Source organism: Rhincodon typus, unplaced genomic scaffold, assembly GCF_021869965.1.
Source record: "Rhincodon typus isolate 14 unplaced genomic scaffold, sRhiTyp1.1 hic_rhity00001211, whole genome shotgun sequence".
Classification (NCBI taxonomy): domain Eukaryota; kingdom Metazoa; phylum Chordata; class Chondrichthyes; order Orectolobiformes; family Rhincodontidae; genus Rhincodon; species Rhincodon typus.
In genome coordinates this window covers 1-21006 of record NW_025966849.1, presented here as the reverse complement: position 1 = coordinate 21006, position 21006 = coordinate 1, and the positions used below count along the sequence as shown (strand labels likewise).

Here is a 21006-nt window from a genome sequence, read left to right as displayed (position 1 = left end):
CCAAATTAGCGATTTTGACCTTCGATTCATTGCTCGCAGTAACTGATAAACAGTCGCAGACATTGTGTGTGAGTAACAGCGAAATAATACTGACGTCATCACGTCCCCACACTCAGAAGCGGCTCTTGTGGCGCAGTGGGCGTGTCCCTCGAAGGCCAGCACATCGGGTTTTTATCCTATTTGCCCTCAGCATGTGTTATAGCGCTCCTGAACAGATTGATAAAATACATAAAGATCCCCACAAGGGCAGGTGCTTCCTGTTAGTTGAACAGAAAAATAAAACAGAACTAATGTTACGAAACTCTGCGGGCTGCTTTTCATGCAGTACAGTTTCTGCTGTTTCCAATTAATCATTTCCTTACCAAACAAAAAAGTGCTCCTGTACGTTTGGAGGGAATACACCACTTGTCTCAGGGTACAGTTCAGTAATAGTGAAAATTCAGATTCACTCTGTTTCTGTCCCTCCCGGAGTCTCACTGAATGTTCGTATTTCCTCAAGTATTTGGCAAGTTGCCATTAAAGCTGCAAGGTGTATTCTGTAGTTCTGCAGCATTTCTGAGAGATACGTCTCAGAGACTGTCCTGCTTTCAAACGTACAATAAAGCCAAACCAGCCAAATAAGATAGTCAGTCCCATGACACTGATAACGTAATGTTGGCAGTCGAGCTGACTGCCTTCCACATCAAATGGCGTTTCACCAAATATGCCATCAGGGAAACCATTTTCCAGATCTTAACATGCTGTTGAGAGAGGCTGTAATCCAACGAACGGGTGGAGAGGATTTTACTTTCGACAACTTGTTGGTTGCCATTTTACGCCAGAAATTCCCAGTCCCTCAGCCAATTGAAGCTGCTCTTGTGATAACTATGATCCAATTGATCTTCCACTCTGATTCCATTCCATTATGTCGAAAAGATACATCCCTCCTGCTCACTATGTCCAATCGTTCATCGCTACAAATCTCCCTCCAGAGGCGTTTCTATGGCACCATTCTATGAAGTCAAAGATGATGCAGCAACTGAAGAACTTCGTTGTGACATCTCCGACATTCGCCTTTGACAAGATGCTGCAGGAAAGGCAAATTCAACAGGTAGGTACCCAGGGGACGCGAGGCAAGTTGGGGAACTTGATCCAAAATTGGTTTGCAAATAGAAGCCAAAAAAGGCAATGATGGAGACTTGTTTTGTGATTGGAAAATTGCGACCAACGGTGTACCACAAGGATCAGTGCTGGTCCTTGCTGTTTATCATGTTCATTGACGACTTGGACGTGAATGTAGTAGGTAAGTTTGCAGGGGACACAAAAAAAGTGGTGTTTTTGATAATGACAAGGATGTTATCCGGCAATAGCCTGCGGTAGAAAAGCCGGGAAAATATGTCAGAGGAATGGCAGATGAAACATAATCCTGATAAAGTGTGAGGTGATACATTTTGGAAGTTCTTATAAGAGAAGGATACCGACAATGAATGGTAGATCTGTCTGGATTACCGAGGAAAAAAACGGATCTCAATGAAGAAATTTACAGAGCCCTGAAGAAATCAGCGCAGGCAGATAGGGTGACGAAGAAGGATTACGGGATGCTTGATTTAATCAGCCAACTGTATGGGAGCAAAAAAGTCTTATCACAACTTTGCAAAATATTGGTTAGGCCACAGATGGAATGCTGTGTGCATTCTGGTCGACACACTATTGGAACAGCATGGATGCATTGTTCAGCATGCAAAGGAGAAGAGCTAAGTTGTTACCTGGGATAAAGAGTCTTCGTGACGAGGAGAGACTAGATATGATCATAAGAGGCACAGAGAGGATAGATAGACAAACTCCGTGTTGAATCCCTTCCTGGGTAGTGGAGGTGATGGCGTCATGGAATGTTACTCCACACAGTCCGCCCCTGGATTTCTTTGCCAGGCCCTTGTTTCGAATCCCTCCACGCAGATGGCGGATTTTGAATTCAATTCTTTAAAAATATGGAAATAAGAGTTTAATCATAACCACGAATCCATTGTTGATTTTCGAAAAAAAGAACCACCTGTTTTGCGAATATCCTTCAGGAAAAGTAATCTGCCATCCTCAACTGCTCTGGCCTACATGCGGCGCCATCTATTTTTGCGTAATCTGCGAACTTTGTGAGAGGACATTCACTTCCGACATCTGGAACACAAGAGCATAAGAACTGGGAGCAGGAGTAGGTCCTCTGGCCCCTCGAGCTTGCCCCGCCATTTAATAAGATCATGGCTGATCTTTTTGAGACTCAGCTCCACTTACCCGCCCACTCACCATAACCCTTAATTCCTTTACTGTTCAAAAATTTATCCAGCCTTACCTTAAAAACATTCAGCGAGGTAGCTTCAACCGCTTCACTGGGCAGGGAATTCCACAAATTCACAACCCTCTTGGTGAAGAAGTTCCTGCTGACCTCAGTCCTACATCTGCTTCCCTTTATTTTGAGGAAAATGCCCTCGAGTTCGAGTTTCACCTGCTAGCGGAAACAACCTCCCTGCCTCCACCTTATCTATTCCATTCATAATCTAATATGTTTCTGCAAGATCTCCCCTCATTCTTCTGAATTCCAATGAGTATAAGCCCAGTCTACTCAGTCTCTCTTCACAATCCAACCCTCTCAACTCTGGCATCAACCGAGTGAATCTCCTCTGCACCCCCTCCAGTGCTAGTATATTTCTTCTCAAGTAAGGAGACCGAAACTGCACACAGTACTCCAGGTGTAGACTCACCAGGACCCTATACAGCTGCAGCATAGCCTCCCTGTTTTTAAACTCCATCCCTTTCGCAATGGCAGACAAAATTCGATTTGCCTTTTTAATTACCTGCTGCACCTGCAATCCTACTTTTAGCGATTTATGCACAACGACACCCAAGTCTCTCTGCACAGCAGCCTGCTGCAATTTTTCACCATTTTAAACATAGTCCATTTTGCTGTTATTCCTACCAAAATGGATGACCTCACACTTATCAATCTTGTACTCCATCTGCCAGACCTTTGCCCACTCACTTAGACTACCTATATCCCTGTGCAGACTTTCAGTGTCTTCTGCACACTTTGCTCTACCACTCATCTTAGTGTCACCTGCAAATTTTGACATATCACAATTAGTCCCCAACTACAAATCATCTGTGTAAATTGTAAACAATTGCGGTCCCAACACTAATCCCTGAGGCAAAGCACTAGCCACTTACCGCCAACCGGAAGAACACCCGTTTACCCCGACTCTTTGCTTTCTACTGGTCAACCAATCCTCTATCCACGCCAATACATTACCTGTAATGTCGTGCAACTTTATCTTATGTTGCGGCCTTTGGTGTGGCACCTTGTCAAATGCCTTCTGGAAATCCAGATACACCACATCCACAGGTTCCCCATTGTCCACCATGGAAGTAATGTCCTCACAGAATTCCACCAAATTAGTTAAACATGACCTACCCTTCGTGAACCCATGCTGGTGTTCCCAATGGGACAATTTATATCCAGATGTCAAAACCATCCAAATGATCGAAATGATCAAATGGTCGAAACCATACATGAACATTGCAGCAGTTTGTGGCCCGTGCCCTCAACAGGGGGAACTCCACTGTTGCCATTCTGAAATTCTCTGACTTCTATTCGTCATCCAATCCTATATCCATGCTAATACATTAAGGCGTCCAACTGATACTGTGGCACTTGGCCACAAGCCCGGAAAGGTCACAGGACAGTTTGGGGGAGCAATGAGAAAATAGTGTGAGTTTGTTGCGTAGTAAAAACGAATGTATATTATGTCAGCTCATGTGCAGTATGTTATGGAAGGCATTTTTGAAATCTAAATACTGTACATTCATTGCTTGGTGATTCCTCAAAGTACTAAAGTATATTTGTCAGAAATTATTTCATGAAGCCATACTGACTCTGCTTGATTTTCGTTCGTCTTGCTGAATAATCTGCAATTTTATGCATTATGGAATTTTTCTCCCTCCATTTTTGATGGAAGATGTTACATTTGAAGTATTCCAATCATCGTGGACCTTGCGTGAATCTAAGGGCTCTGTGGAAGATTATTCCCAGCACATCACCTACATCAATTTCTTATTAAATCCTCGGATGCAACCCATCACGTCGAGAGGAATATCAGCCTCATTAGTTTCACTCAGACTTATTCTTTAGCGAAAACTCTTATGATTATCAATCCAGACCCACCTTGGGCCCCTTCGTTATAGACTATTTTTGAAGTATTGATCCTCGGAGATTGCAAAGTCTGTCTTATCTATGTATTTCCACAACTATAACAGTTCCCAGAAATATCTGAGAAGCTCAAATTCGTGATTTATTTCCCTTCTCTTTTCCTGATTTTAAAAGATCAATGGATTTGAAGGATCGAATTCCAATATCTAAACAGCAGAGATAGAGTTTTTCTATAAAAATAGCCTTCATTCACACTTTTGCTGAACATCTCATTATCCTGTTGTTGACTGTTGACTGGTAGGCAAAAGGTATCAAATGTAACCCTGAATTAGGGAATGAAGTGCCATTGTCTCTGGCTGAGTTCTACGATTCTCTGAAGTTAGAGTCAGCAATACTCCGGTACGCTATTCAAATTGGTAAAGCGAAGAAACTCTGTTCAGTGAAAAGTCAGGGACAAGAAACAAAAACATCACAAAGAACAAGGCCATGAAAACATTCAGTCAACAATAAAAAAAAAGCGAGCATCAGGTTAAAGAGTAACTGCCTGAAAGAAAACAGCCAATAAGGTTTGATGACTCACACGCGGATGTTGCACTTGGCTTTTTGCCAAATGTGTGTACAACCGACGTCCACAGGATTTCTTGGCCACAAGTCCAGCAAAGTGACAGGACAGGATGAGGACCAATAGAAAAAGGGTGTGAGTTCCTTGTGACGTAAATACGAGTATTTGACACAAATCTATTTAAAACTTATTAAACCTTTCAAGTGAAGGTTTTGGCTCAGCTGGAACTTTGCTTCTAATCTTGGGAACTGTATTCTCAGATGGTGTCAAACCTATGGAGAGGCCACAAAGGGAAGTTAATAGGAAGGTTTACTGGTTGCGAAATTTCAGTTTTGCGAGATATGCAAAACGCTGCCTTTGTTCGTTTGGAGAAGAACAATGGAATGAAATTCTTGAGGCATTCTTCCAAAGCAATTGCAGAGTGACGGAGTAAAGCTGAGTACATGAGAATAACATACACGGGACCAAGCCGAACAGCTTATTTCCGTGCGTGTATGTCATGGTCTGGATTCCGGAGTGGTGACTGATTTCCACCCAGATTGTTCACCTCCCTGGTCGCTCATTGGTGTTTAGAACGGCGCTTCGTTGCATCGACTCATCCCGACATTACATCTGATTGGTGTGATTTATCACATGCAATTCATGATTCTGACACGTCAAAATCTACTGGTTATTTGGAAGGGAGCAGTGGTTTCTGTGAAAACTTCTCAAAGAATTAACTTTCACAACTGTTAGAGTGTCAGGATTTGGTGAACGAACTGCTCAGTGTCTGCATTCTGTTACTGTTAAGTTTTAGTCTCTGACAGCGAACACCCAAAAGATGTTGCCAGATTTTCTGGCTCTGATTCTGCTGCAGCTTTTAAACTGTAAGTTTTGTATTGCTTGCTACATTGTGCTGTCTCCTTGATCATTGCTGAACAATGTGCATCACTGATGTAATTACTAATCTTTCCCCGAGAACATATTGAGCTGACGTGCAAAATAAATGACACTTTCATACATTTGAATTCTGTTATTCCGATTTTAATGAGATAGTGGATGTTTGTTGTCTACAGCGGCTCTGTGGATTTGTGAAGTGTGCAGACTGAAGTCTCGAACTGTTGATACCGAATCTGTTAAAACGGTTTCAGCCGCTGAGTGCACAAGATGTACAGGCTTGAATGGTTGTTCTAATGAATTGGTCACTGAAATGGTTGACATAATTTGTCCAGTTTGGGTGGTAGATATTGATTGATCGATTCGGGGCAGAAATTGCTAGTGAACGCAGCAGGTCTAGCAGTATCTGTGGGCAGAAAACAGAGGTAGCAGTTCGAGTGCAGCGACACTTTATCAGTTCTGATGAAGAGTAACTGACTAGAAGCATTCATTCTGTTTTCTCCCGACAGATGTTGTCAGATCTTCTGAGTTCATCGGCGATTTCCAATTTATTTTTTGTTTCACATCTCCAAAATCGGCGGTTCTTTGTTTCATTCGACGTTGTCCCATGTTTACATTCAATCAATTGTAAACTGGGAAGGATTTTACAATTGTAGAAATTAATGCATTAACATGGCGCTTAGCTCGACCCCCTCGTTGTCTGCCAATTGAGATTTTACTTTAATTCTGACAGTGCTGTAATTTGGAAATATCAAAATTGTAAACACGCAAATTTCTGATCAACTTCCATGGACAAAAAGACCGGCTTTCATTTCTAGTTGGTTCGATTTCATTGAAAAGAAGAGAATCTGAATTGCAGTCTTTTGTTCTGATAGTACAGCTGAAGACAACGTCACATGAACTGTACCGCTGTTTGCATTCAATTCGGTAATCAATCTATATTTGAGGGAAAGCATTAAAAACTGCACCACTCTCGTCAGAATATTGTCCCTTAAATAAAAGATGAAGTTTTGTGAATGCAGGAGATCTGAAAATTAAAAACAGAGTGCTGCAGAAACTTAGCAGGTCGTGCAGTATTTCGAGACAGCGAAACAGTTAATTTCTTTTCGCGTCTTCTACGGAACACCACTCTTGTGAGGGCAGAGCAGATTCAACTTGAAATGTTAAATCTCTTTCTCTCTCCACAGAGGTTGGGAGACCCGCTTCTCCACCAGTCCGTGTTTTTGTTTTTAAAATTTCAGAATGCTTTCATTGTCATCCATGACACAAATGGTCTTGAGCTTGTTGAGTGTTGCTGGCGTACAATCACTCAGGGAAGTTGGGAGTATTCCACCACTCTCTTAACTTGTGCCATATTAATGTGAGACAAGACTTATGGAATCAGGAGGTGATGTATTTGCCGCATAAATGCTAACGTCTGAATGCTATTATTGCCACAATATTGATCTGGTTCGTCCAGTTCACTTTCTGGTCTCTGGTAACTCGCGGGATGTTAGTACGTTTCATGCCTTTATTCAGCACCGTGCTTTTTGTTTGATTTTCTCATCCGCCTTTTAGATTTTGTACATATTTACACAATGACGTGATGTTCACTGAGTATGGAGCCTTGTTCCTGATTATCATTCTGCCCGCTAGATATATGTGAGTTAAACTATCGATCAATGCCTCCATTCGGTGACAAATTATTCCCAAAGTGTTTTTTGCACTTGTTAATTCTTGCAGTGCGCAACCGACAGATTTGCGGACTCGGGAAGCTTCCGTCTCAGTCTGTATGTACTTACCGAATTATATCTCCGGAATATGACCGAATTGAACATCCGAATCCGATTCTTCTGGTTTGCTGCCATTCTGTGCAGTTCACAGGCGGATACTCAGCACTTATCGCGCATAAAAACCCGAGTGTGTTCAGGCGGCATTGTGTGCTGCTTTGACTCGTACCTCGCAGTTAATGTTCACTCCTGCTTCAGTTCCGTTGATTCATGCACTTACCGCGCTCTACTCTCAGCCGACTGGCTTTGTGTCATCTCCCCAAAGTTATTGTTTCTGTCTGCTTTTTTTTGTCCGTACGACAGGCGCAGTGAACAAAATGAACAGCTCGGCATTTCTGTTCAGGTTTGTTGGACATCTTCGTTTCTTTCCTGAGAAACTGAATTTCGTGGATGAGTTGTTGGATCTAAATAGTTGGTGACAGCAGCAGTTATGGACAACGATTATCTGATTAACGTCGATGATACATAACAAAACACAACTGAAGAAATACTTTGAATATGGACTTTCCAAATTGCAGAAACAATTACAGTGATCACCGCTTCCCGAAGTAATGAATGACACATTGGCTACATATCATCGCTGTCGATCAGGGAGTGAAGAAAACGAATCGATTCAGGGAATGAAATGGAGCTCGGGTTTTCATTATCCCAGTGACCTCACTCAGGAACTTGTTTTCAACGAATCATGTCGTGACCAAAATCCCTTTACAGGAAAATCCGTACTTAATTCGTATGTCAGTTCTCATAAACTGAAATTTGAAGCAATCATTTGAATTTTTCAGTCAATAATGCACTATACAGTTCGTGGTAATCCCTTTGAAATGCTTATTTTTTAAAAAAATAGCAAAATTCAAAATTCTCCATTTTTGCCCCGGTCATTAAAATGGTATCAATTGTATTTTACATCTGATCGGCATTTCATTGACACTGACAGAATTTTCATAGATTGCTGAAAATTTAAATTATTAAAACCGATATAATAAGCTTAGCATTTTGTTGTACTTTGTTTCTTAAGTCCCTCCGAGAGCAGGCGTGAGACTAACTTATTATTTTGCGATTTATATCAGGCCAGTTGAAGTCGCAAATGACCAATGCGAGCATATGGTCTGTTAAACTAAATAGTTGCATTGGCTGTACAGTCATTCCACATTGAGAATTCTGTCCCCGCAATGTCTCTACGGACGTGTTGTGTGATTAAAAAAAACCATGTAATTAATATAAATAGCATGTTTGAAATTAGCAATGAATATTTTGGAAGAATATATTCACTTGAGAAGGAGAAACCTTGCCTAAATTATTATAATCATTCAGAGTTCTTATCAATTGTGCCCTCTAAAATGCCCCATAAACACACATGGACGAGTCATGCTGAACACAAATCTTTCACTCCGTTTCTGTCTTCACAGATTCTGCCAGAGCTTCTGAGTTTCTCGAGTAGTCTGTGTGTTTCTTTCAGCTTTGCAGCATCAGCAGTGCTTTGCGTCTGCTTTCTTCAAAATCCTGCCACTGATCTCACGTGGATTTGTTGCATGAGCGGCTTTGTTTAGCTCATGTTAATCTTCAAAAAGTCTGCCTTTTTGCACTGAACTCTACGGTTTATTTCATGTATTTACCTGCATGATATTTTGAGATCATTATTTTTAGATGTGTTTGGGACCCTATTTGCAGAAAACGCATGTGATTGATGCAATATTCAATATCCGGGCACTTGTACAATGGCGCAACAAAGTCACTTATAAAAAGAACAAAACGTGTAATCCAAGTAGTGTGAAAGTATATTCAGGATGCGTGGGAGCAAATGGAAACCTGGCAAGGGTTGTAGATGAATGGAGACGCAGTAAAAGCGGGAAAGCAAAACGGCGGAGGATTCTTTTCCCCTGAAGTCATAAAGAAAAGACCCAGGGGAACAGATGAACTTGCGAATCTCAGCTGTACACATTTGTTGTTTATTTTCATTGATTTTTGAGGGAAAAGCTGTTAAATTGAGCCTGACATGGGAGCAGCGTTGTTGGAACACCTTTAACACAGGGTAAATGGTTGGGTCAGAACGGTGATGAGAGGTGACATGAGAATCGACAGCTGGGAAATCATGATCGAGTGGCCGTGAATCCATTCACGACATGGTTTGCCTTATTTTGTTTGCCGAATTTAGGAATAAAAAGAAAGTTCAGTTGCACCGTTGTAGAAACATTGAGTTATGCACTTGGGAGCATGCAGCGAAATAAAAAACGTCGACATTTATCACACAATCGGCTAATCTTTCATGAAAAGCACATTTCAATTCCTACATGACATTCGAATAGAATGCAAGACTTCCCGAAGGGAAATGTTAGTGGGAACATCACCATAAACAGTAAGCACTGGAGTGCGCTTAAAATCTGGTTCATCGTCATTTTCTTCGACTGCAGCTGCTCATATAGTAACTGCTCAGAGCACCATATCACAGATCTCAAAGTTATCTTCAAAGGCGTTGTTTTACACATCGTCTTCAAAGAGGTAACAGATGCACATGGGGCTGAATGACACCTCCTGCTCTGTCTCTTTTGATCGAAAATAAAACAAAACGCTCAGGAATGAGAATGGCGTGGGGTCGTACTGGTCTGTACAAAAGTCCGCTCATGTGAACTGCTGGTATGGATAGAGTATCCCAGGCCAAAACCTTTTTGTGTAAGACGCCAGAAGATTTAGTAAGAAATACCTTCCCTGTATTCGAGTGCATTTGTTGTCTGCTATTGAATATTAGTCGATGTTGATTTGAATTTGTGTTGTACTGTAGTTAAATCATTTGTCACTGTGAAATGTGCACAGAACAATGTGTAGCCTCGTGTGTGTGGATGTGTGAAAACAATCAGATTACATTTTTGCAAGTTACACAAATTGCTGCACAGCAAACACGTGTGTACGTTTTTCGTCTGTATTATAGAAGCGATGTAGTCATGGATCTCGGTATAATTTCTTCTGCAGAGTGACAAAAATCTTTCCCTCATAGTTTGTTGTATTTATCGCTTAATCTTTCAGACAGTTTCATGTATTCTTTGAGCCCGGCGAGCGCTAATTCTCCTCCTCTTATTCCAGGCAGACCCGGGAACAGTCAGGCTCACCGATCAGGTAATCTTCCTCTGTTTTCAGTTCATCCGTTTCTTCTCCATGCCATCGCATTGAATATTGTGGCTTCAATGTCGGTGACTTTTTGATCACGGAATAACCCGCTGATCGGTTTCCAGTCAGAAAAGGGACTGTTTTTTTTCCAAACTGCTGTTTCTCAGCCAAGCGAGAGACTGCTGCTGCTTTCAGACAGACAGACAATGGATGAGGGATGCTCAGCAGAACATTGTGAAGGATCAACTCCATTCAAGGGACCGCCTCTCATTTTCCACCTCACCAGTCCTCACCGACTTCCTTATCAGAGAATCACCAAACCTGCAGTTTTATTAGCTGCGATGGAGGTGGGGCTGTTTCTAGCGCTGTCTGGGCCAATCAGCTATGGGCACGGCAGGTCACCATCCCGACTTTTAGAAGCTGAGGGATCTCCTCAGTATTTCAGCAGCTCGGAGCAACTGTGTTCGTGCGAACATTCCTCTGATTCTCGGTCCCTGCTCATCCACGCAGTTTATGAGTACATACCTCTCCCCGTTGCTATGTTTCGTGTTTATTCCGGGTTTTGTTAGAGATTTAAGAACAGACCAATGTTCCCAATCATTTCTCGCCTTCGTGAGAACGGAGGAGACAACAAACTGGGAGACTGCCGGATTAATCTCCTGCTCCTCTTTATGTGTTGTTAATGTCTTACAGAGAACGTGAGGCTCGTGAACGGAGGCAGTCGGTGTGCAGGGAGATTGGAAGCTCGCGACCGGCAAGGATGGGGGACTGTGCATGATTATAACTGGGACCTGAAGGACGCCGCTGTCGTGTGCCGGGAGTTGGGCTGCGGGACAGCGCTCTCAGCACCGCGCGGGGCTCATTTTGGAGAGGGCTCGGGTTCCGTTGTTTACTATTCTGTTGGGTGCGAAGGGACCGAGTCTGCTCTGCAGGAGTGCGAGAATACTTCACCGTTTTACGCAACCGGGTTGTCGCACGCGAATGATGCCGGAATCATCTGCTCAGGTAAAAATCTTCCTGCTTCCTCTCTTCTACAGCTGCGTCTGCGATCTTCGAAAATCGCAAAAACAAGTTAACTGCCCCTGAAAACGGTGTTGTGTGATGATAATAATGCCAGAACTCGCCAATCGTGGTTGCGGTATGAAGATGGCGGTTTGTGTTCGTTGATACCAGGACTGTTATTTTGAATAAACGCTCGGTATTAGTAGCCGGCAAGATTCGATACCGTTCGAATTAGAATGCAGGTAGGACGACCTTTTATTGTTATTTGCCTTGAAAAATGCAAGGAATGAGTTAAACAGCTGGAAATGCGACACATCTGGCACCATGTGGCGGGTTCGGGTGCAGCGGGTGGCCTACGAGATCAAAATGGTTCACTTGTGCGCAGTAAATAAAGGTAGAGGCGCCAAAGAGCCACTATCCCATTCTGAATAGCGTCTGAGCTCATGGCTCGGGGCAAGATCATTCTTGGAGAGAGATTGAGGAGCTCAGAAGGACCAGCGGGGTTCGCAGCAGCAGGACAGGCAGCCAGCGGCAGAGGAACATCCAACCTCAGACGGAATATCCCGTCATTTCTCTACGATATTTTGATATAGAGCAGATAAAAACAAGGACAAATCTCAGACAGGGAGAGCATCAAACCTTTACCAAAACAAGAGATAGCAAGGTGTAGAGCAGGATGAACACAGCAGGCCAGGCAACATCAGAGAAGCAGGAAGGCTGACGTTTTGGTCCTCGACCCTTCTTCAGAAATGGGAAGAAGACCGGTCTACGCTCGAAACGTCAGCCTTCCTGCTCCTCTGATGCTGCTTGGCCTGCTGTGTTCATCGAGTTCTACACCTTGCTATCTCAGATTCTCCAGCATCTGCAGTTCCTACCATCACTATACTGAAACAAGTCATGGCAGAGCTCGAGAATGAAAGAAGCCGGTCGATTAACTGAGTTGGTTGAACGCATAGCCTGTCAGAACAAGCAACGCCGACAGCATTGTCTCAATTCCCACACCGGCTGAGGTTACCATGAAGGATTTTCCATCTTACCCTCCTCCCCAGGTCGAGGCATGATGTCCCTCAGTGAAACCGGCAACTGTCTGCCCTCTTTCTCATGGAGGCAGACCTATGATGCCGTAGGGTACAAAGTAGCACCAGGACTTCAATTATGATGACAAATTAGAACCAAAAGGAGCATAATTTTTCACATAATGGTCCGTTTTTTTCTAGAACTGACCAGACTGCGTGGTGATAAAATTGAAAATTGATAACGACAGTTTCCACGATAGTTCACGTGTGTCACCCGAGGATAAATAAAGAGAGAAATCAGATTCTTGATGTGATTGCAGAATCTGTCACCGCTTATAAATGTAAAGACCTTCAACAATCATAATTTGTTTCACTCGCTTTCCCAGGAAATGTCAGGCCCAGACTGATTCCAGAAAGCAAACCATGTGCCGGAAGGCTGGAGATTCACTCGAACGGAAAATGGGCTACAGTTTGCGAAGATCCGTCCTGGTCGTTAGAGAATGCAGAAGCTGTTTGCAAGCTACTGGACTGTGGCTCTGTCGCTGAAATGCCGCTCACTCCTCAATTTGGACCTGGCTCGGGTCCTGTCATTGGACCACCAGACTGTGGACATAAGCGGGACGTTGAAGTAGTCTGTTCAGGTACAAGCTCCGATTAGTGTGGAAGCCGACAGGTTTCCTGCACATGTTTTACGTCCTTCCTTCAGTTGGAAACATGTCCTTCTTAATGAAGTAATAAGGTTTTGCATTTAGACTGCACTCAGTATTACATACCATTATCTTCAGGGAGTACGAATAGACTGTTCCATGTGTGATCAAGAACACTTAGCAGGAGTTTGACTGACTTGTAAACTTAGAAGTTAATTGCTACTTTTCAGTGCTATTGATTTGACAGGAGACGACGGATTGGTTTGTCAAATGGAGAATAAAGAGATACAATGTTCAGACAGAGAAAATGAGAAATTTCTTCTCTCGAATGTTTTAAATCAGTGGAATTCTTTCCCGCAAAGGAATGTTGAGATTGGGTCTTTAAGTGAATTCAAGGCTGAGATAGACAGATTTTGTATTCAGTTAGGGAATCAAGAGCTATGGAGAAAAGACAGGAACTTGGATTGCTGATTATTTGATCAGTCATGCTCGTAGTGAATGTTGGAAATTCCGAATGGGCTGAATGGCCTACTCGGTAAAATACTCCGCAAACACCATGGAACTCTTCACTTATTAAGTCGCCTGATGTGCACTATCGTGTTAAACACCTTTTGAAAATTCAAATATATTTCATTCGAAACATAAACTTGTATCAATTCTGCTGTTTTTCACCGAAAAGAATTGCAATAAATTTCTCAGGCATGATTTTCCATTCATGAAACCATGTTGTCTGTGTTGGATTATGTTTCGTATGTCTTCTGTTACATCCTTTCCAAGATGCTCTCAGATTTTCCCGATAACAGTTGTCAAGCCGCAGACCTACAGTCACATTTTTTATGTCGCCTTTCTTTTTCGAACAAGGGTGTTATGTTGGCCGTATTCCAATATGGGACTTCTCCAGAATCTAAGGATTCTTGGAATGTTAGTACCAATGTATATTCTTGGAATATTAGCACCAGGGCATGCATTATCCCTCTCTCTATCTCCTCTAATATCCCATCAGTTCCAGGAGACGTAGTGGTCTATAACCCATCAGTTTCCCTAATACCTTCGTGGAGATATGCCGATCGTGTTTATTTCTTCTTCGTCCCATATGCTCTCCTAATTATTTCGTATACTTGGGATTCTAATAGTGTTTTCTACCATTCAGACTGATGCAAACTATTTACTCAATCTCTGTGCCGTTCCCTGGTTCACCGTTTTCTGCCAAGCTTCAATTTTTGGTGGAAATCGGTTCACTTTGAACTCCCAATTGTTTGTTTAAAATATATTTTAAAGAAACTTTTGTATTCCCCAAAAATATTAGTTCTTAATTTCACCTCGAATTTAATTTCCTCCCAGAATATTTTCCAGTTATTTTTATTCGTTTTGAAAGCACTACGAATTGTCCAGCTTACAATCGTCTTCGGCAAATTGTTTTTTTTTTGTTGATGCTGTCCTTAATTTCCATGGTTAACCATGGTTGGTTTATCAATTTTCCAAAATCCGTCTGCCTTATTTAGATGGACCCATGCCGTGAGGCATCTGACAATTTTCCTCAAATGCTTTTTCTGTTATACTCCTTTCATAGATTATTGCAGATAACCCTGCCGTATTTAGCCGTATTAGTGTTTAGGGCAATTGTTTCTGGCTGACATTTCTCGCTCTCAGACTGAATGTTAAATTCAGTGTAATGGCCACTGATTCTTTGGAGTTCTTTTACCCTGAAATCACTTGATAAACCTTCTCTCGATACTTCATAAGATGCAAAATAACCAGGAGGAAGAATCCATAAAGTGTATCCAGTTTCCTATTTAACCACCTACTGTAGGGGATGTATACTCTGGAAATGACCCAGGTTCTTTCCCGATAACTAGATGTGATGAAGGGCGGATCTTGTATGTGGATGTAAAGAAACTGAGAAATCAGCCGCCTCGAGGATGAATGCCAAGAGATTATGAAGCTCACAAAGACTGTATAATAAGCCGGTGACAAAGAAATAGTGTTTGATATTTTGAACAGAGGCAAAAACAGAATAAAATAATTTTGGTGACCAAATATTCTTCTCAACAGATATTTATTCAATTTTCAACTGTAATACGGTGTGTGCTGATAAGAAGACCCTTGCAGTCACTCCGTGACATTGCAAGAAGTACAGTAGTATTACCAACAGGCGTGTAATCAATATTGTCCATGGATTTCGTGATGGGTTTGTGCTTGGGGGAACATTATGAATATTGAACGAGAAGCGAATCACATTCAGAATTCGTCATTCAAATTTCGTTGAATCAGACATGTATTCCTTCATGAATCATTCGTATGTTTCTGATTCATTTTCTCCAGGTCGCAGAATCCCCCGGCTTGTAGATGGAGAGTCCCAGTGCTCGGGCAGACTGGAGATCCTGTACGCTGGAAACTGGGAAACAGTGTGTGACCTTCACTGGGATTTGAACATTGCCAATGTGGTCTGTGCTCAGCTGAGCTGTGGAGTCGCCCTGTCCGTGCCGAGAGGAATTCGTTTCGGAAATGGCACTGGGCTAATACGGAGAAATCGCTTGGAATGTAAAGGCAATGAGAAAAGTCTGTTGGATTGTGCCCTTTCTCCAGTAACTCAGCATGAATGCACCCACAGGAATGATGTCAGTATGAGCTGTTTCAGTAAGTACTACCTGACAGAACAAGACATCACTTACTCCACAGGATCAGCAAAAATGCTGCAGGTAGCGTCATTGTGCTCATCTGCAGCTGGGCCAGACGTGAACCTATCCTCACGATCCGTCGTTAATATTATACATGTTGTGCGACAGGACAAAAAAATACACAATTATTTATAAATGACAGAATTTTGAATTTTAGATTTTCTTCTAGAATAAGCAGACAGGTAGATATTTGCGAACATGATTTGCTCATGTGATTTTGATGAAATATTCGTTGTTGAACCATACAAATGCACTAAACTGCCTCAGACCTCATGCGGATACTTCAAATACGATGGTAGGAGATTCATTTTTTCCATTTTTTTAATCTCATGGTTATCTTCAGTGAATATTTTATTGGCATGACTCACATTGAAAATCTTCCAATATAATGCAAGAAAAGTACGAAGGATGTACTTGCAATAAACTTTGATTTAATAGTACGTTAGAAACTTGATGCATCATCGGTGAATGTCACTTACTCGTCGTTAACTTCATTAATGACGCATCATAAATGATTGACCATAAAACCATTAACGTAAACTTCCTGCTACTTGTAATTTCAATCTGCACCTTGCTAAAGAACTTGCTATGTGCTGGTGGATTGTTTTTCACACTGGAGCCTTGTGACAGTGGTATGCCACAAAGATCAGTACTGGGACCACTGCAGTTCATTTACATCAAAGATTTGGACGCGAACGTAAGTGGTATGGTTAATAAGCGTGCAGAAATTGGAGATTTTAGTCGACAACGAAGAATGTTACCTCCGAGATTAGATGGGGCAATGGGCCGAGGAGTGGCAGATAGAATTTAATTTAGATAAATGTGAGGTGCTGCATTTTGGAAAGGCAAATCAGGGCAGGTCTCGACGCTAAATGGTAAGTATTTGGGGAGTGTTGCCGAACAAAGTGATCTTGGAGTGCATGTTCATTGTTCCTTGAAAGGTGGAGTCGCAGGTAGACAGGACAGTGAAGATGGCCTTTGGTACGCTTGCCTTTATTGGTCAGAGCATTCAGTGTAGGAGTCAGGGGGTCATGTTGCAACTGTACAGGTCATCGATAGGCTGCTTTTGGATTACGTGCGTAATTCTGGGCTCTTGGTATAAGGAAGGATGCCATGAAACTTGAAAGCATTCCAAAAAGTTTTACACGGATGTTGCCAGGGATGGAGGGTTTGAGCTGCAGGTGAGACTGAATAAGCAAGGCTATTTTCGCCGGAGCGTCGCAGGCTGAGTAGTGACCTGATAGATTTTCATAAAATCATGACGGGCATGGATAGGGTGAATTCACAATGGGTCTTCCATGGGGTGGGGGAATCCAAAACCAGAGGGAATAGATTTAAGGTGAGAGGCTAAAGATTTAAAAGGGACCTTTGCGGTAACTATTTTCATGCAAAGAGTAGAATAAACTGCCAGAAGTAATGGTGGAGGTGGGAAAAATTACAACATTTAAAAGGCACCTGGATGGGAATATGAATATGAATGGTTTCAAGGGATTTGGATCATATGCTAGAAAATGGGACTGGATTTAGTTCGGATATCTGGTCGCCGCAGACGAGTTGCACTGATGAGTTCGTTTCCGCAACAAAAACAAAGTTGCTCGAAAAGCTCAGCAGGTCTGGCAGCATCTGTGAAGGAGAAAACAGAGTTAACGTTTCGGGTCCGGTGACCCTTCCTCAGAACTGATGGTGGCTGGGAAAACGTCAGTGTATATGCAGAAAATAGGGTGGTGGGTGGGGTAGGGAGTAAACGATAGGATAGAGCCCAAAGAGAGAGAAAGACAGTTGGACAAAGGAATTGCTAACGATCAGGCTGGGAGGGTGAATAGTTGTTAATGGGGACTGTTAGTGACTAACCACAGCGGGTGTGTAGTGGCAGGCTATGTGGTAACAAGGCCTGGTATGTGGGGTAGGGGGCTGGGACATGGGAGAGTTTAGGCCCTAAAATTATTGAACTCAATATTGAGTCCGGAGGGCACAAGGTCCCCAAGCGGAAAATGAGGTGTTGGTTCTCCAGCTTGCGCTGGGCTTCACTGGAACACTGTAGCAAACCGGAGACAGAGAGTTTGGCCAGTGAGCAAGGTGCACTGCAGTGGCAGGCAACACGTAGTTCAGGGTCTTTTTTGCGAGCAGAACGTCGTTGTTCTGCGAAGCGGTCGCCAAGTCTCCGCTTCGTTCGAGACCACATTGTGAGCAGCGAATGCAGTAGACGAGATTCTTGGAAGTGCAGGTGAAGTGTTGCTTCACCTGGAAGGTATGTTTGGACCCATGGATACTGGGGAGGGAGGAGGTAAATGCGCAGGTGTTGCACCTTCGCCAGTTACAGAGGAAGGTGCCACAGGGCTGTGGGGAGGTGTTGGGGGTGAAGGAAGTATGGACCAGGGTGCCCCCGAGGGAAAGGTCCCTGCGGAAATCGGACAAGGGAGGGAAGGGGAATATGTGTCTGGTGGTGGCATCTTGCTGGAGGTGGCGGAAATGGCGTGTGATGATCTTCTAGATGTGGATGCTGGTGGGATGGTAGGTGAGGATAAGGGGAACTCTATCGCTGTTGCGGGAGGGAAGGGAAGGGGTGAGAGCAGAAGTGCGGGAGATGGGTCGTACCCGATTGAGGGCCCTGTCGACAACGGAGTTGAATGAAGCATTTGGGCTTTTATAACAATTAGCGGCAGATCCAAAGCTGCTTTTACTTTGTTTCCGTGCTGTGGACCTCTATGACTTTGTGACTCTATGACAGCAATGTCATTCCCTCTTCAGTTTCTACAGAAACTGCGATTCCCTTTTTAAAACACTAGCTTGATGACAACTGCTCGTCTTCAGTATATTGGTCGTCACCAAATACCCACAAAACCAATCGGTGAATGATCCCAGAATCGGGTTTGGGATTTGTGTGAGAAATAAATATTATCCAGCACACCGGGAATAACTCCACTTCTCTTCTTTGAAAAAGTGAAACAGGATTATTTATAGCCTCAGCCTGAACAGACTGATGGAACTCGGTGTAATTTCTGATCTTTCAGACATTGCTGTCAGTACAACAATCAGCTGACTCCTTTGCTTAAACTCTGGGCTGCATTTCCAATCTTGTGATTGGAGGGAGATTGTGTTAGTGACCACACTGACAGTGACAAAGCCTTTCAACCATCTGTGTCCCGGGACAGTAAGTGTTTCCCGAAAAATAATCCATTGATTATGGTCTGACTATTTTCAATTGACCAAAATTGTTCAACACACTTGCCCTGCGGGAGTAGTGAGCGATATTCCAGAAGTCCAATTCCCTTGCTTTCGAAGTTGAGTCCTAAACCCAACTGACGCCAAGCTGTTCAGAATTCGCCTTACCTCCAACACAATGTCAGAAGTGGTGCTATTTGCAGTGGACTCATTAAGCCTCAACTCCATTGGCAATTCCTCAGAGAGCAAAGCGATAACATGCAACAACACCTGAACATTATCCAGGCTGAGATCTGGAGGTAAACATTTACTACAGATGAGTATGAGGCAGTGAGAGTGATCATTTCCAACATGAGATAATCTGAGCACCTTCCCTTGGCAGTAAATTGGCATGACCATTGTTCAGGCTCCATCAGCGACTGTATATCATTCTTCACCAGACATTCACCTTTAACTATTCACATCAAGCCAGTGGCGAAAGGAGCAGATCAGATGCCCTCAAATTTGCTCTACTTTATTCTGTATTGCAAACATGTTTACGCGTTAAATATCTAAAAATGTAGTCACTGCGGAAACAAGAATGGTGGAGAGAATCATCTACAAGTGTTGTGCGCAATTATCAGTTAAGCTTCCATCATCAAAGTTAAGAATAAACGTCCCCATTAAAGCTAGTCAATGATGTTTTACGAGCTGTACATGAACTGTTTCTCTTGATGCCTTTCTTCCTGCAGGTGAACATTGGCCGATCAGGTTGACAAATGGCGGAAGTCGGTGTGATGGAAGAGTGGAGATTTACCAGGATGGCAGCTGGTGTCAATTACAGGACAATATGTGGGACCTGAATGATGCTAACGTGGTGTGTAGGCAGTTAGGCTGCGGCGTCGCCATAGCTGCTTCTAACTCTTCAAAATACGGCGAGGGTGGAACGACAGTCTGGGCAATTGACGTGCAATGTAAAGGAAACGAATCACATCTACGAAATTGTAGCACAGTCCCATTAGATTCTCCTGTCCACGACAGTTTTGGCGTAGCGGTCCTGTGTTCAGGTGATTAAAGAATTTACGTATACACGAGGCGAATTTCGAAATGTATCATGAACTCAGCAAACTGGGAAAATCGGTCACTTATTCCTCGGCGTCACTCAAAGCAGATTTTGAAATCAGAGATATGTATAGACATGAGTGACCCTGGAAGAAGTGAACAAGAATGATTTTGTCTGTAATATGTATAATCATGACGCAGGGAATTTCATAGAAACATAACAGGAATGAACGGAGGGTAAAGCAAAGAAATATTACAACAAGTGACAATCTTGGTCAGAAAGATTGACTTGAAGAGGATTTGTTCGAGCTGGCAGTTTGTGCAGGTTTTACGAAGCAATTTTGGCTCACATCTGAAATAGTTCTCAGTTGTACATTTCATCCAACAGTTGAAGGGACAGGTTCTATCTATTTAATTCATTGATTGTTTGCAGCCGCATTTTAAGTTTTTATTTTGCTCGTGTCGATGCAATGTTAGTACGTGTATAAACATGTAATTCTCCTGAATTGATTCCCAACAGATCACATGCAAATAAGGCTGTCCGGCGCTGGGACCAGATGTGCTGGCCGACTGGAAATTTATTACAACGGTACCTGGGGTTCTGTTTGTGACGACTCCTGGGAAATGACAGACGCTGATGTGGTTTGCAAACAGTTGGGTTGTGGAAGGGCCTTGAACACGACACTTCCTGCTTCTTGTGAACCCAACTCAGGCCCCATTTGGTTGGACGAGGTGAAATGTTCCGGGAAAGAAGAATTGCTCTGGAAATGTCCCTCAGCGTCGTGGAATAACCACGACTGTTTTCATAAGGAGGATGTGAGGATCATGTGTTCAGGTATTGTTTGTTTTCTTCACACTAAATGCCAAAGCTTCACACGAAGCATGCTTCACTGTGTAATACCAACAGTGCAGCAGAGAACAGCAATAAATTCTTCCTGTATAGTGGTCTGGCTGGTCCTGCTGATCTTCCCATGTATCGC

At 42.9% G+C, this 21006-nt stretch overlaps 1 protein-coding gene across 1 annotated transcript; it reads left to right on the top strand.

Annotated features, from left to right (window-relative positions):
• Positions 1-4885: 4885 nt before the first annotated feature.
• Positions 4886-20999, top strand: LOC109928930 (deleted in malignant brain tumors 1 protein-like; the record flags this gene model as incomplete). Its single annotated transcript, XM_048592437.1, has 7 exons — positions 4886-5602; positions 10457-10489; positions 11174-11485; positions 12885-13139; positions 15468-15782; positions 19717-20031; positions 20547-20999. Coding segments are annotated over exons 1-7 (1729 nt in total), but the record flags the coding sequence as incomplete, so codon positions are not given.
• Between the last annotated feature and the right edge of the window lie 7 nt (positions 21000-21006).